This window comes from Crinia signifera, chromosome 4 (genome assembly GCF_055691185.1).
Source record: "Crinia signifera chromosome 4, ASM5569118v1, whole genome shotgun sequence".
Lineage (NCBI taxonomy): Eukaryota > Metazoa > Chordata > Amphibia > Anura > Myobatrachidae > Crinia > Crinia signifera.
Genome location: NC_139220.1, coordinates 207,992,560 through 208,010,401, shown reverse-complemented (window position 1 = coordinate 208,010,401; position 17,842 = coordinate 207,992,560). Strand labels below are relative to the sequence as shown.

The 17,842-nt window shown below is 46.9% G+C and overlaps 1 protein-coding gene and 1 long non-coding RNA gene across 2 annotated transcripts in view; one reads left to right on the top strand and one right to left on the bottom strand.

Moving 5' to 3' along the window:
• The window catches only part of CSPG4 (chondroitin sulfate proteoglycan 4), a 114,336-nt gene extending 102,659 nt beyond the window's left edge, over positions 1-11,677 (bottom strand). The window contains exon 1 of the mRNA XM_083183621.1: positions 11,602-11,677. Within this exon, the coding sequence (XP_083039747.1) occupies positions 11,602-11,674 (73 nt within the window). The 5' untranslated portion in view covers positions 11,675-11,677. The remainder of the gene's footprint in view (positions 1-11,601) is intronic.
• Positions 1-17,842, top strand: part of LOC146074916 (uncharacterized) — a 49,603-nt gene that overhangs the window by 19,639 nt on the left and 12,122 nt on the right. The gene's annotated exons all lie outside the window — the stretch shown is intronic.

Here is a 17,842-nt window from a genome sequence, read left to right as displayed (position 1 = left end):
TGTGTGTACTGTATTTCATGTGTTTGTGCTTAGACAACATAAATGCCAGATACCTCAAGATACATCATTCAAATATAAACTATTCCAAAATATTAAATAATTCATTATCCAAAATGCTTCTGGTCCCGAGCATTTTGGATAAGGGATACTCAACCTGTATATGTTTTATTTCTTCATATGATTTACATTTGCACAATTCAACAGAAATGGAGTTTTAGTTAGTAAACAGAACTCATATGCATATGCCTACATCCTAACTTTGGCCTTCAGGAAGTTGGGACCTGCTCTTCCTGAGCTATGTTCATGTCTGGACAGGGGATGGGCCTTGGGAGGGGTGGGCATAGCCTTGGCTGTTTCTGTCATTTTGGCAGCCTGCACAGCGCTATTCAGGGATCACCACTGCTTTGCAGAGCAGAGAAGTGACTAATCAGCAGGACTCTCCACTGTAATCGAAACAGTTGGGAGGTATGCATACAGTTGGGAGGTATGCATACAGTATCCTCTAAGTCACGGTTGTCAAACACAAGGCCCGCGGGCCAAATCCGGCCCGACAGACCTCGTCATGTGGCCCGCGCAGCCGCCGCCAGCCTTCACCTTTTATCCTCTTTTTTTTAGATCTTTTTTTAGAGGCTTTTTTTGCACTGCCAGTGGCCATGTTCCTGTGGTCTTTTAAGATGTCTGCGGCCACAGGAACATGGCCGCCGGCCTCCACGGCTACGTGGAGGAGGGACCGGCAGCCTGTTCCCTCTTATCGAGGCAGTGGCAGACGCTGGGTGGGGACGTCATGACGATGACGCCTCCCACCCACGCGTCTGCAGAGAGGAAGGAAGGCAGGCCGAGTCGGGGGGCCGCACAGGGCCGGCTCTAAAATTAGGCAGCTTTAGGCAGCTGCCTAGGGCGCCTGGATCTGGGGGGGCGCCACAAAGTCTGCCTATCAAAAAAATCAAGGATGTCTATGAGGATTCTTGTTGTAAGTAATGCAGATGGTGGCTGTGGAACCTCTAAGACTTCACTTCTATACTTTCCCTTGGGGCAGATTTCACTACTTTTCTGCCCCCTCCTCCTTGTACTCAGTTGTGGGTGGCAAAGGGGGACCTACAGGGAAAGCAGGGGACATGCCCACCTTCCCGGGGGGGATTTTTAGGAACCTCACCCCCATTCCAGAATGTCAGGCAAGTATGCCTTAAGGCAGGGCTGTTCAACACCAGCCCTCCAGATGTTAATGAACTACACATCCCAGGATGCTTTGCATTAGTTTTGCTATGTGGCCATGCTGAAACTGATGCAAGGCATGCTGGGATGTGTAGTTCATCAACATCTGGAGGGCCGGTGTTGCCCAGCCCTGCCTTAAGGGGTTGGAAAGTGGGTCTTGGTGTCAGTATAGTGGGGCGGTAGTTTGAATTTTTGCCTAGGGTGCTGAGAAGCCTTGCACCGGCCCTGGGGCCGCAGCAGGACAGGCCGCGGTGCAGAGAGTGGAATTGAAATTACTGGAGCCGCAGCAGCAGTAAAGGAGCCTGAGGGATAAAATACAGTAAGTTACATAAAAAAACAATATATCTGGTGGTGGTGTCATGGCATTACTTTTATATTATACAGGGGGAGCAGCCTGTGGTGTCATTATTATTGTACAGGGAGAGCAGCCTGTGGTGTCATGGCATTATGCCATGACACCACAGGCTGCTCCCCCTGTATAATAATAATGCCATGACACCACAGGCTGCTCCCCCTGTATAATATAAAAGTAATGCCATGACACCACAGGCTGCTCCCTCTGTATAATAATAATGCAATGACACCACAGGCTGCTCCCCCTGTATAATAATTTGTGTCATGGCATTACTATTGTTATATTATACAGCGGGAGCAGCCTGTGCTGTCATTGCATTATTATTATACAGCGGGAGCAGCCTGTGGTGTCATTGCATTATTATTATACAGCGGGAGCAGCCTGTGGTGTCATTGCATTATTATTATACAGCGGCCCTTTGAGGGTGACCAAACTGCTGATGCGGCCCCCGATGAATTTGAGTTTGACACCCCTGCTATAAGTAATATAAACTAATCAGATACTCACTTTCATAACTTCTGGCTTCCCAAATACAGTTCCCACAAACCTTAATGCATTTTTTCTGGTCTCACAGAATTACAAGTGAAATAAGTAGTAACACCTGTGAATCTTAAAATTGTGTCAGCCAATGAGGAGTATTCACCATGCCCCAGCAAGAAGATTGGGAAACTTGCACTATTCGAGTTTCCTGTGGACTGATATCTGATTGGTTGCCAAGCAAAAAAAAAAAAAAACGTAACTTTTTTTATTATATTTCGAAACAAACTTTGTTGTGTATGATTTATTTTTGTATCTAATGTAGTTCTGATAATGCCAAGAACGGAGTTAAAAATACAAGGATTTAACTACAAAATGAATTCAGCAACAGTCACAAACATCAGCACTCAACTTGAGATGAATACAGAATTGTTACATTTTAACACGACAGTAATATTTCAGATTACAGTAATATCTCAGCTGTATCTCCTATGTTGGTAGACTAAATGCACTTCTGTTAAATCTCTTAATCTATAAATGTAACAAATTGTAATGCTTTTCTTCTGAACCTAGAAAATTACTTGAGGTTGAAAAACAGATTTGACAAGAGGTACTGTACTGTAGGTGAACTGAGGAACAGTATTTCGTCACAAGATTGCTGACACAGTTGCAATGTTAGTTAAAGCATTTTCCCTGTGCCGGCATTCTAGGCCTCATTCAGATGTGGTTGCTAATGTGATTGCTGTTACTATTTTTTACTGTCCACAATTGGGAATATATGCTAATATGGGCAGAAGCTAACATGAGCATAGAGAGGCACCAGAGCTGTATTAACAGTATTGTATGGCTTGGGACAAGCAATGAACTGGGGCCCCTAACCACCCATTGACAGGACTTTTTATTTTTTAACAAATCATAACATGCCGCTCCTACAGTCCTGCACCATCTCTCCACTTCCTTCCATACAATGAATGGCCAATGTCATTGCCACCTACTTCCATACAATTGGTGGGATTTTCTAAAGCAGAAATGCGGTAAAACCCTGTTATCAGGATTTTTACTGCATTTCTGTATGCTCTATTGCCCCTCTGCAGTGTCAGCACTGCAGAGAGAATTGACAGCAAAAGCTGGCAATTACCTGCAGAAGCCTATGAGCTTCTCACCACAGTGCTGTGTGAGGGATCCATCATGGATCCCTCCCAGCGTGCCCTGCAGCCGGCACCGGCTCTGCACATGTGCAGACGGACTCCCGGGTCTCAGGCCCGGAAGTCCAGTGCTGGAGCTGCATCGCAAGGGAGAGCTCTTATCGCAAGAGCTGTCCCTTGTGTTAATGATCACATATGTTAGAGCATATGCGAATATTAAAAGGAAGAGAATGTTGCACTCTGATTGGTGGCTAGCACCAGACATCCACCAATAAGCATGCTGACCGCCATTCACTGGCTGCTGGCTGGGAAGCAGGAAGAGAATGCTGCCTGGCCGCTCTTATATTCTCTACTGCCTCCCAAGACTCTCAGGAGGCAGATCAGGGCCGAAACTAGGGTTTCCGGCGCCTGGGCCAAGGTAGTCATTAGGTGCCCCCCCTTCCCCTGACCGGGGGGGGACCAAATGACTGCCTGGGGACTGGTGTAGCGGCAGCTTGACTCCGTCCGTCTCTCCTACTAGTGCGGCGGCGGGAAGCGCTGGTGATAACTTTGCTTCCCGCTGCCGCGTCCGGCAAGTCAATCAGCGTCCGGCAAGTCTTTTCAAAGTCATCACCAGCACTTCCCGCCGCCGCGCTTGTAGGAGAGAGTAGAGACGGACGGAGTCAAGCTGCCGCTACAGCGGCTACCCGGAACCCCGCTGCCTGTCACCGGACCTCCGCTGGCTGTCCCCGGACCTGACAGCGCCCCCTTCCCCTCCAGTGCCCAGTGCGCGTGACCCCCCAGCCCCCCCTAGTTACGGCCCTGGGCAGATGCTCACAATCCAATCTGCCCCTGCTCAAAGGACCCTAGAATAGGCGGGGCCTTGGGCAGCTGCCCATTAAGCCCATACGTTAAGATGGCCTCGCTGCATCACTCCTTCCAACGGTGTACAAGTACTGATACATCGGTACCATACTGGAAGATTACAGTAAGTCAGATTCTGAGTGCCTCTGAAGATGGGACGCAGAGGGCTCTCCAGTAGCAAGTAAGACTGCACAACCAGGATATAGCCATGACATGTCTGTTTTTATCCAGCTACTCCCCGTTACCTCCCCCAAAATGCTGTCTAAAGCTGGGCATTCAATACTGCAATTTCTCACAGCAGCATACGCCCAGACGATCACACGCAAGCTGCCCAGGACCTTCCCGGTGGGGCCGGGAGGGAGGTCGAACCTGCATGCCGGTCCAACCTCTGACTCAGGTCCGATGCGCACAGGAACATGCATCAGACCTGTGGGGACATCACACTGACCCAATTTGTGCCAATTTCTTGGCCCATTCCGCCAGGAACGGGTGAAATCGGCCCAAATAAAGTTAGTGTATGGGGTCCTTTACTGTCACTCACTTTGTGGCTAATCCCATTGCACATAGAACTATCGCAATTGAACCGCTGTGTTTGCATATTGCGGTTTAGACACATTGCAAGAATTTGCGATGTTGCAGGAAATTGTTAGCAGCATTAGTGACTCTGGATCAAATCCCAGTGAAAATTGGCTGTTGACATAACCACTGCCGACATATTGACTACTTCTTCACATGCAGAAGTATTTTGTTCAGATAAAAGCCTATTCATTGTATGGGTGATTTGAGTTTATTAAAAAAAGAATAGGGCAAATACCTGTACCAAACTGTATATGAACTACAACTCTATTATATCCCAAAAGTCTGTGGCACTGGCTAAAGGACCAAAGTAAACCATCAGCAGTCCTGCTGGACTCCATGTCTCCTCCACATGAATGTAGTGTATGGTACTGTAGCACAGAGTAGTGACAATCAATAAAGAACATCGCAGGATTTGATAGTAATTGCATAGGACATCACAGGACAACAGCACATAATGATATCAGGAAAGAGCTACCTGCTGTCTGTAGTTGGTGCATCTCGTGTAGCGTTGGCTTGTGGAATGCACAACATGAACACTTCCCCTGCATATCTGTCCCTCTGGAGTCATTCTTGGCAGAAATGGCATCAGGCCTTACTAGCAGCACATTTTATAGATCTCCCCCTCAGGAGTACAGACGGAAATATCCAATTGTTGGGAAACTACTGAAGCAACATGTGCTCATGTGTGAAGCTATCCACAAGGCAGGCAGAGTGGGGATATATGAGGAGAGGTTAGAAAGTAATGTTCTACAGTGGTGCAACGTACTATGAAGATGTGTATATCATCCACAGATGAAAGGATGAGAGATTGTGGTGTAAATGAATGGGTTTGGGTGCATGGATATATGGGTAACAAGGTAGAAATATTAAATAAGGAATGTCACGTTAAAGACACATGGCTTCAATAGAGGAAATATAAATGAGCAGCTAAGTGACTATAGAGACGGAAATAGTAGACAAGAGCTGTAAATTCCATGTACAGTCTAACATGACTCATTTCACTCACTGCATGGGATGCGCTCGCTAGGTCTACAAGCATTAGGTCCACAGTCACTAGACCAACACATGAAATAGGTCGACATGGTCATTAGGTCGACTCAAGCATTAGGACGACATTAAAAAGGTCACAGAGTGAGAATGTAATAGTGTGCTAAGCATAGCGAGGTATCGCGCCCGAAACATGGCGAGCGAAGCACGGGGACACAGAACACTTATACAGTGTCCAGGTTGACATAAGTCGCCATAGACACATAAAATATATATGAAAAACTTATGTTGACCTTTTCCATGATTGTGTCGATCAAATGACCATGCCAACCTAATGTATGTTGACCTACTGAGTTTTGAACTATACTGGTCGACGTAATGACTGCTGTATTAAGTCCTGTGACCCTATGACCCATACTACCACTGCATAATGGTCTGTTCCTGTCCCGACCATTTATACTATGGCTGGTGTAAACTACACAGAATGAATGAACATCTGAAAAGATCAACATGAGTGAATTCATCAGCCCAGAGAACGGTATAGCTCCCAACATGACCCTCCCCAGGAGGGGCACATTGCTCTGCTTCTGGACTTCCCTGGTAATGTATGATTGCCATCACCTGTGTTGAACAAGTAAATTGATAAGAAAGGTGTGTCACCACAGGTGATGGCAATCATACATTATCAGGGAAGTCCAGGAACAGAGCATAATGTCCCTCCTGGAGAGAGTCCTGTTGGGAGGTATGGAACTGCAATCAGAATACATACACAATAGGACAGAGGTTCCCACATGGTCCTCAATGCACCCTAACGGTCCAGGTTTTAGGGATAACCAAGCATGGACATAGCTGACTTAATAGGTACCTCAATTTGATTTAACCATTGGTGCTTAGCCAGTGGCGTAACTATGAATTGTGCTCCACCCTGCCAACAAGTTTGTGCCCCCTCCACCCTGGGCTCCTCTCCAGCGTGTTACGTGATGACGTCACACGCATAATGGAGAAGCTGAAGCAGGAGAGAGGAAGAGAGACCAGCAGGCACTGCTGCTTCCCTTGGCTCTGACGTATCCCAGGCCGCCCCAGCACGCCCATCTGCCCACCCATCCTGTACACAGTAGTTAATAGCCGGCTGTCTGTACAGTCAATTGAATCAGTGGGAGAATTTGTCATCTCTGCAATGGCCACACCCGCGCTGCGGCTGACTCACCTCCAGTGTTCAGTCAGTGGGCAGCGGCAGGCAGCAGCATGTCAGTGCATCGAGCGGGTGCCGGCGCCCACACAGACCCCGCTGCTGCTTGCTCCCCCAAGCAGCAGCTGGGGCTGCCATACAGTAGTTATGCCACTGTGCTTAGCCATGGATATCCCTAAAACCTGACTGTTATGCTGGATACACACTATAAGATTATCTGTGCAAATTTTCTGGTTGGAACGAAAATCTGGTAATGGGCGTAAATGACAATTGACTATTTGCTCTCGAACACTGGGAAACAGACAAAAATGAATGTTCAGACAAATTGGTTAAATCCATTCAATTCACCAATTTATCCAAATGACCTTTTGCCTATTTTATAGCTTTTGGGAACAAATGGTTGATTGTCATTTGCTTCCATACATTCTAGATTGGACAGATAATCTTTTAGGGGGTTATTCTGGTTGACACGCAGCACTGCGAAGTTCACAGCGATGCGTGTCATTTTTCTCTCACCCACCACTCCTCTGCCCCCCCCCCCCATTCACAGGCCGAATACGGCCACACGGCTGCGAATGGATGTTTAACATAAACATACATTCACAGCGTATGGGGGAAAACCTACATAATTTGATCATTGCCGACCATCAAATGATGTGGTAGGTGCACGCAAAACTAAGATACTCTGATGTATTTTAGTTTTGCGTGTGTTCCTGCGAAGAACATGGCGGGCAGCTGACATCCGGTGATGTCAGCTGCCCACCTCTGGCTCCCGCGTCACTGGGTCATCTCCATGGGAACGCCCTGCATTTTCATGGGAACACCCATGAAACACTGGGCATTCCCATGGGCCTGACTACCAGCCTTCTTTCCAATTCCCCACATCTGCAGTGTTAGGTGAGTGTGCCCGGCGAACACTGTGTTCGCTGTGGCCGCACGCACCCGGTGCATGCACAGAAATGCACATGTGCAAAACAGAAACATCGGTCCTCCGTGCGTGCATGAGGACTAAATCCATCAGAATATCCCCCACAGTGTGTATCCAGCATAAGCGTGCCTTGAGCACACCTCCCACATGTCCCGATTACAGAGGAGCATTCCCGTTAACTGGACACTGACCGGTGGGGCAGGTCCCAATTCTAACAACATGAAAGTTCAGAACTGTGTTGAGGACCATGTTTAGGAACCTCTGCAATAGGATAGAAATATGTGCAAAGGGTCATATTGCAAGATAACATCTTACAGATTGGAATGAAACACGGAGAACAGTAGGTAAGAGCTGTCTGCATATTTGCCACCAAGAAGGCCACTTAAGCTTTGATTTATAACGTACTTGTGTTTACTTTTTTGTCGAATTGGCACAGCTTAGTATACAAATTATCCTAAAGTACAGTTCACTGTATATAATTACAAATGCCACAAATAACTAAGGAAAAAATACACAGGGAGGTAGTTGTTAACGATTTAGTAGCCATCTATACCTCAGAACAAAGCGTGGACAGTGATGTGAAAGGAAAAATACATTGCAAACATAGCAGTAGCTGGGAATTATTTGTGCGTTACATAGGCAGGAGGACAAGTTAGAAATACATGAAAAGGAGTGCAGTATGTAATAGGTGTACATTATACAGAACAGCGGTACATGGTTAGGCATTTATAGAAAGGGGAGCAAAAAGATACATGTACTATGTGATGTGTGGAGAAATACATTAAAGTTGCTAAATATGATGAGAAGGAAAACCAATGTTCTATTATCCAGATGGTACTTGTTTACAAGGTGTATAAGTTATCTCAGCAGAAAGCCCATATAGGAGATGCATTATGTGGAAGAAGCACCTGCTGAATATGAGAATCAATGGCAAGATGCATATTCATTTGCTGAGTTCATGTGTGATTACATTAATTAATGGGGCTGGGCAATAAGCAGCCCTCCGGCTGCAGTGGCACTAGGGATGCCAATCCCGGGGCTATTTTTCAATCCCGGGATTCGGGATTGAAAAATGCCTAATCCCGAGATTCCCGGGATACCCGGGATTGAGTTTGTCAATATAATGACAAACTTAAGTCCCCCCCAAACCCAGTCTAACTCACCCGGCCATTGCTGCGGGAGCCGGGCAGTGATGTTCAGAGGCCGGCGGCTTTCATTGGGGGGCCGTGTGCGGGTGGTCTGGAGGCGGCATATGTGCGGTAGCCGGGCAGCGGTGGTCTGGAGGCCTGCAGATGTGCGGGAGACTGACGTCGCAGTACCCGGGCAGCAGTGAATGCACAGGTACCTAGCGGTGAGCGTGCACGGAGCATCAGACGCGCTGCGCAGCATGACCTCTGACATCAGGTCACGCTGCACGCAGCCACAGAGCAGCGCGCCGGGGTTTGGGAGAAGCCGGGCAGCGTCTGAGCTGGTCTCAGCACTGCCCGACATTAGATTCACGCATGCGCAGGCCAATCCCGCAACTTCCAATCCCGGGATTCAAATCCCGGCGTTTTTAGGGCCAAATCCCGGGATCCCGCCGATCCCGATCCCGGGATTGGCCACCCTAAGTGGCACTATACATTCCTGCATGCCCCATGCATTTATTTTGCTTTTCAAGGATGATGGCTGTCAGTAATGAAACACTGCCATATATGAAGAGAGTGACAGAAGAATGGCTATGAATGCCATAGATCAGCATACCTCCCAACATGACCCTCTCCAGGAGGGACATGATGCTCTGTTTCTGGACTTTCCTCTTCATTTAGGATTACCATCACCTGTGTTCAGACACCATTCTTATTACTTAAGTATTGTGTCCCTCCTGGAGAGGGTCATGTTGGGAGGTATGGATCAGGCATTCCCAACTTTGGTCCTCACGATACACTATTAGTGCAGGTTTTAGTGATATCCAGGCTTCAGCACAGATGGACAAATCAGAATAGCTGACGTACTAATTAAGGGGCAGATTTATTAAGCTATAATGTGATAATGTGGCTGGTACTTTATTTACCGGCCAATCAGCTCCAAACTGTGAAGTTACAGGCTTGGTTTGAAAAATGACAGGTAGGAGCTGATTGGCCGGTGATAAAGACCAGACACTTTATCACTTCACCAAGCTTAATAAATCTACCGCTAAGACTCCTGTGCTCAAGCCTGAATATTACTAAAACCTGGACTGTTAGTACCTTGAGGACTGCGGTTGGGAAAGCCTGCCATAGATCCATGACTCTAATGGGCCCTACACACATAGCGATGTGTGCAGGGCTACCTAGCTATGCTAGGTCGGGCTGTGCTGCGCCGCTATCGCATAGCACACAGAGCTGACAGCCCACACACAGAGCGAGCTGTCAGCTCTGTGTGCTAAGCGAAGAGATAGCGCCAGTGTTCTCCGGTGGGAGAACCCTGACGATGCCAATATTGATGGACACTGTTCATCAATCTCGGCCAGCGATAAAGACGCGCGGGGACCCGCACGGCTGCCGATATAGTCCCCGCATACACCGATGTGAGGGCATTTGCTAAGCGACTTTGCCAAACTAAGCAAAATCGCTTAGAAAATGCCTTAATATCGGCATGTGTGTAGGCCGTATTACACTTTCTTGAATGAGAGCACCATAGAGTATTAGATTTTGTTCCTCATGACACCCTTAGGCAAAGATTTTATTTCTGAGCAAAGATTATTAAATCAAGAATGACAAATGCTGAATTGTGCTTACTTATTATCTTTGGGTTCAGTTACATAATGATGGACAGTGTTGGGCTTCTGTTTGTCCATATATTTTGTGATTGGCAGCCACAAGCTCTGGTTTTGCCTGTCCTATTGCACATAAACAATGTGATTTATTCCTGGACCACAAACCTGTAGGACTCCTGCATACATCCCAACATGACCCTCTCCAGGAGGGACACAATGCTCTTCTCCTGGACTTCCCTAATTATTCATCACCTGTGGGGAAACACCTTTATCATCAACTAACCTGTTCAACACAGGTGATGACAATCATACAATTAAGAGGTAAACCCAGGAGCAGAGCATTGTGTCCCTCCTGTAATGGGTCATGTTGGAAGGCATGCACTTGTAAGTGCCCCATGACAACCTAGGATGCCACTGCACCCAGTATGTGAACCTCTGCCATAGATCATTGCTAAATATAGGGATGGATGTATGTTGTAGGAATATAGCCACAGTGAATGATAGCTGTCAATATTGTAAAATGGTTCATTCAGAAATAACTGTTCATACGAATCACGAGTCCTCTCTCTCTCTCTACTGTGGGAAAACAGGCAGCAAGCAATAAGTATAACACAGCCGGAAGGAAGATACTGTAGCTACTGTATTCGTAGAGTGACTGATGGATGGATGCAATCACAATGAGGCTGTTTATGTGCATAATGTATAGAAATCAGGGAAGCATCAGAAAGCTGTCTATTACAGATAAGCTTAAGAAGAGATACGAACTGTGAATGCTATACTGTATAGAGAAATGGGATGATAAGTAGCTGTGTACACTAATGAGAAGAAGCATGCACGTTTCACAATGACAGAGTAGCGAGCTTATGAAACTCACAGAAAAATGGGACCAGACTGCGGAAATGTGTATAGCTACTAGCTAGTGAGAGGTGGGAGTGTGGCATAGATAGCAGGATATAGAGGCAGCTGTGCATCATACGGTATATACAGTATGAGGGAAGCATGAGAGCAGGAGCAATTCAACTTGTAAGGAGACCTGAGACTGTGGTGTGCGTGGTGCAGAATGAAAGGGAACTTTCAATCAAGTTTTGACTTCCCAGAGAATCCTCCATCCAGTCCACCCCAGCACTCATCATATCGCAAATCATTTACCTTCAGATCCCATGTCTTGCAGAAATCCCCCCATAAGAAGAAGAAGGAGCAAGCAATATCCTCCAGCCATCATACATCTACTCCTGACTGCAGACACAGAGAGAGTGTGTGAGGGACTCATGTTACACTGGGGTTCCACCCTGTCTGCTTAACCCATCCAATGCACACCGTATGAACAAGTTAGTGTAACTCCTGACGCACACTGTAGCCCTTATACACTGTAAGCTGTGTGTGAGCCATATAGAGGACCAACTGTAACTGATGCACATTGCTGTGCTCAATCTGAGAGACAAGGGCATAACTACCATAGGTGCAAGGGGTGCAGCTGCTATGGGGCCCAGAGCTAAAGGGGGCCCATCTTTACTGTCTAAGTAATATGTTTTACATACATTTGTCACCATCAGTTGCTACATAGGGGGCCCTTACAAACCTTTGCTATGGGGCCTACGAATATCTAGTTACGCCACTGCTGAGAGATATGTGTGTAGCAAATGCAGGACACATATATATGTGTGTGTTTGTAACAATGCCAGGCACTCACATTTGTGTGTGTAGTAATGTAGAACACAGGCGCTAATTCATAGAAATATTCAAACCAATGCTTTTCGAACATATCTGATATTAGCTTAACTGCATATCCGCAGGACCTGTACTGATCATATGAAGATTGCATTGAGTCTTCAATGCAGTGCCCACTAATCCGCCACTTACAGTAATTGACAGACTGCAGCCATTTGGAGGTGGGACAGGGCCAGAGGGCCAGATATACTCTGCTTGAAAAGTAAAAAAATAGAGAGTAATAAACCACTAGCCAATCCATTTCTACCTGCCATGTTATAGGTTGTGTTTGGAAAATAACAGGTGCTGGTTGGTTGGTGGTTTATCACTCTCCATTTTATCACTTTTCAAGGCTTAGTACATCTCTCCCAAAGAGTACTCTTGAAAACAGGGGCATGTCAGCTAGCTTCACTTAAGGCATGCCGAGGCTAGCTTCACTGGTCCCGAAAGCGTGAAACCACCAGTGGTGTGTGGAGAGGTCAGTGGTTGGTGAGGCATTGGCTAGGGGGAGCTTCTCCCTGTGCCCCCTCACCTGCTCCAGACAGAATCAAAGGTAGAACTTCCTTCCCCTACCATAGCACAGAAGGGGCGGCCAGCACCCTGCCACCTCCCTCATACACCTTTTCCCCAGCCTTGCGCCCAGCCACCTCCCTCACACACCTGTAACCCAGTCACCTACGTAACACACCTGTACCTCAGCCACCACAGTAACACACCTGTACCCCAGCCATCTCAGTAACACACATGCACCCCAGCCACCTCCCTCACACACCTGTACCCCAGCTACTTCAGTAACTCACCTTTACCCAAGTCACCTCTGTAACACACCTGTACCCAAGCCACCTCAGAAACACACCTGTACCTCAGTCACTTCAGAAACATACCTGTACCCCAGCCACATCAGTAAAACACATGCACTGCAACCACCTCAGTAACTCAACTGTACCCAAGTCAGCTCCTTAAAACACCTGTACCCCAGCCACCTCAGTAAATCACCTGTACACAGGTCAGCTAAGTATTTTCTTTGTACAGGTTGAGTATCCCGTATCCAAAATGCTCGGGACCAGGAGAATTTTGGATAACGGATTATTCCGTATTTCGGAATATTTTAATATTTCAATGATGTATTTTGAAGTATCTTGCATTTATGCTGTATAAACACATAATATACACACAAATATATTTTATTACCACATAAAATACACACAAACATATTTTAATTGTTCAAAAAACAAGGTTTCAAAACGTGAAACAAAATGTGTGTACTATCTCAGCACTGAATTTGAATGCCAAGCAATCATTGTCTTGCACATATATAGTGCCAGTTACATATCATGTCCCCAGTGATGCTGTTGCATATGTCCCCAGTGAGTTTTTAGCAAAAAAAAATTTTTTTTTCACTTTCTGGAATGTCCGTATTTCGGAATAATTCGGATAACGGATATTCGGATACGGGATACTCGACCTGTATTATTTTATTTAGTCAGTCACTCATTTACGACTGCACATCCCTGGTGTACATCACCATAGTATTCTGTAGAGTGCAAAGTGAGTCTTTTCTCATTGCAAACAAGCTGAATGGTATTCGATTGACTCTAGGTCAACAGTCATAGTGTCGACCATTATTGGTCGTCAGTCAAAAGGTCGACAGAGTCCAAAGGTCGACAGTGTCTAAAGGTCGACAGCCAATAGGTCGACAAGGTCAATAGGGCGACAGCCAAAAAGGTCGACATGGTGAAAATATCAACATGGAAAAAGTTGGCATGAAAAGGGTCGACAACATTTTGAGCCGACATGTGCCGACAGGCGGTAATTCATGCCCTACAATCCACTACGGCGTGGAGGGAGAATATAATAGTGTGCTGCAGTATACTTAGACAGTGTCCATATCCTATGTCGACATAGATACCACAAAAAACATGAAAAATGTATGTCAACCTTTTCCATGTCGACCTTTAAAATGTCGACCTTTTGACCATGTTGACCTTTTCGCTGTGGTCCTTTGGACCCTGTCAACCTTTTGACTGTCGACCTTTGGACCCTGTCCACTTTTTCAATGTCCACCATTGGACCCTGTCGACCTTTAATACCCGTCGACCTTGTGACTGTCAACCATTAGTGGTTGACTATATGACTGTAGACCTAGACATTGTAGATCTAATATACCAAAACCAGCTGAATAATGGCTGCAGACACACTTCCTATATAACAAAGGAGTACATATGGATGACCGGCGGTCGGGAGGCCAGTGGCATCCAAATTTTCACAATCCTAGCAGAATCCTTATCCAAATTTACTGCAGCTCCTAGATTTGTACGCGGCCATCCAATTAGCCTTGATAATTGGGAGTTATGCGTCAGGTGCCTCAGGTACCTGTAAGGGTAATCTGCAATGAACAGCCACCGGGGCCACGATAACACATGGAACGACTATAGTATATTGCATCTCTCTTTAGCATAAACTAAATTGTTGGGAGGTATTTGTGACGGGTGAGAGTGTGCAATATCACAGGTTGTAATAAACTGCTTTCATCTACAAATATATATTTGCATTGCAATTTACTAAACTGCAATAATGCTAATAGCGGAAGGTTTAATAGTAAAGTTTATACTTTTTATTTATTTCCACTAATATATAATTTTTTTACGTTTTTTTTTTTTTACTCTAATATGCATTTTACTGTTTGTTATAAAGCATTGCTTACAAATCTGGTGAGTGAACATCTAAACTTATGTCATATTTAAAATGCCTTTTGTCATATTTTAGGATGCCTAACCTTATGGTAGCCCTACTTACCTATTTTCTCTGTCGCCTCTCCAGGAGAAGCCCCTTCAGGGCCGCCAATGGGGGGGGGGGGGGGGTGTGCTGTATCCTCTGCTGTGTGCTGCCTGCGCTGTGCTCAGTCCTCAGCAAGTCCTGGAGCGCAGGCTTCTTCAATGCAGGAAGCCAGCGGCCAATTAAAATCCTGCACCGACTTTTAAACTTTTCAGAGTTTGTGTACTGTTAGCCAGTCAGATCGGCTGCCGATACACGAGTTCTGATTGGCTCACCGGCCAGTGCTGCAATTTAATTGGCAGCCGGTGTCCTGCACTGAAGAAGCCAGGCTGTGCTTCAGGACCTTCTGAGTTGGGCGGTAAGTGAAGGGAGGGGGGGGGGGAGATGAGGCGGGAGCACACTGACAGCTCATCCGCCGCGGGCAACTCCACGGTGCCCGGCATGGCTACTTCTGTGCACGGCATGGTTGCTTCTGCTCTGGGGGGGACCCGGACTGGAATGCAGTCCAGGGCCCCAAAATTCCTAGTGGCTGGAGATGCGGAGGGTCCGAGGACATGCAGGAGGCTTGTCCAACTTTCCTGGGGGCTGGGAGGGGGGCCCTAGTTTCGGGAGGAGAGAGAAATGTGAGAGTGAGCGGGGGGGGGGGGGGGGGAGGAGGGCAGGGGGAGACAGAGAAAACAGATGAGAGAGAAGATCTGGGGTAGATAGAGAGGGGGAGGGAGAAGGAGGGAGAAGACCACTAAATCAGGATCATAGTGCTTTCTTTAGTGAATATATTTCCTGTAATAAAATCAACCAGTTAGCAATTAAAACCTTTCATTAGTCTTGATCTCTTTGCAAAGAAAACACATCATGGGCTTCAGAGTCAGTTGTAGTTTTGTAAATTCTTGCAAAACTACAACCACTGGCAGCTTCATTAAATGAGACCCGCAAAATGCCAGTGTCAACGTCTACTGTGAAGAGACGACTCCAGGATGCTGGCCGCCTAGGCAGAGTTGCAAAGAAAAGCAATATCTGAGATCGAGTAAGCTTGCGAGCAGGGCCCTCCTACCTCCATGTCCGTTTGTATCTACCCAGTTTGTTTAATCACTGTTGTTTCCAATTGGAAATCACAATGGAGTATGCTGAGCTATATAAGACTGTAACTGTAAATAAATACATTTAGCCAATAAAAGGAAAAGATTAATATTGACAAAAGAACACAGACATTGGACAGAGGAAGATTGGAAAAAAGTGTTATGGACAGACAAATCGAAGCTTGAGGTGTTTGGATCACACAGAAGAACATTTGTGAGATGCAGAACAAGTGAAAAGATGCTGCAAGAGTGCTTAGTGCAGGGGTCTTCAACCCATGGCCCGCTGAGTTGTTTTGACTGGCCCGCCTGTAAATGCCATTAAAAAAAAAAAAACCCCTGTAAACGCTGTTTAAAAAAGCCAAAACCTTCCACGCTCATCCCTTTACATGGGAGACGCGGCGGAGGAGGACGTGCAGTGGCTGGGGTGGACGGGACATGCACACTGTGGATTTCCTGAAGCTGCGCACACGTCCCGCCCGCGCCCTTTCAGAGAAGACAGCCGCCGCGTGACAACCGGCTCCAGACCTCTGATGCTGCGCACCTGTCCCTGCCTGCCTCCTTCTCATTGAAGACAGCCGCCGCCGCCAGCAGGAGCAGCCGTCTGAAAGGGAAATACGGAGATTAAGGCAGGTTTCTTAAGGGGAGGGGGGAGGTGAGCTGCCTGCCTGCAATGCGGTGCTGATTGGGGGGGGTGAGATGGCTGCAATGCGGTGCTGACTGGGGGGGGGGGGGGGGGGGGTGAGCTGGCTGCAATGCGGTGCTGACTTTCGGGGGGGGGGGGGGGGGGGTAAGTTGGCTGCAATGTTGTGCTGAATATTGGGGGAGGGGAGCATCTGGCTGTGCATTGCTGACTATGGGGGAGGGGGGCTGGCAGTGCTGTGCTGATTATCAATGGGGGGGGCTGTGCGGAGATGCCTATGTTTGGGAAGGAGGGAGCTGTGCTGTCTATCTATGAAGTGCTGTGCTTTATGGGGGCTGTGCTGGCTATCTAGAATTACCCCTTTCTGACCAGTGACACTACTGGTGGCATTTTATGAGGGACTCTACTGGTGGCATTTTATGAGGGACACTACTGGTGGCATTTTATAAGGGACACTACTGGTGGCATTTTATGAGAGGCACTGCTGCGGGCATCATATGTATAAGCAGGAGTATTGGGGGCATTATAGTGCAATGGGCATCATGGTGTGTGGCATAATGTGTAATGGGCATTACGGTGTGTGGCACAATGCGTAATGGGCATTACAGATAAACAGTGTATATTGATTTAAGTAGCCTGTCATTGCTTGGACTTAATTTGTGAGGAGTTCTAGGTCACTGTGTGGGCCTTCATGTTTATATGTCACTGTGCGGCCTTTAGCCAGCCAACTTAAGCGTGGAAGGACAACAACCATTCCTGCGGTAACCAATATCTGGTCATGCAGGTTGCAAAAGTGAAATGTCAGGTAATGGTTTTCCTGCTAGTTCACGCGCTTATAATTAGACCACGCCCCTTAGAATTAGGCCACACCCCTTTTGGGGAGCGCGCGCCTACGGCGCGCACAATTTCTTCAATATAATATTATGTATGGGGGAGCTGCATTTTTTTTTTTTTTTTGCACTGGGACCCTAATTGTCTAGAAATAGCCCTGCTGCTGATTATATATTGGGGGCAGGGTTTATGTGTATGGGCAGCTGTGCCAACTATGTATGCCGGGGCTGTGATGTCTATCTATGAAAGGCTGTGCTAAATACCACAGTAGAGATTAGTGGCCCTCGGGCTTCGTTGAATTTTTTAATGTGGCCCACACTGTCGGAAAGGTTGAAGACCCCTGGCTTAGTGCCATCTGCCA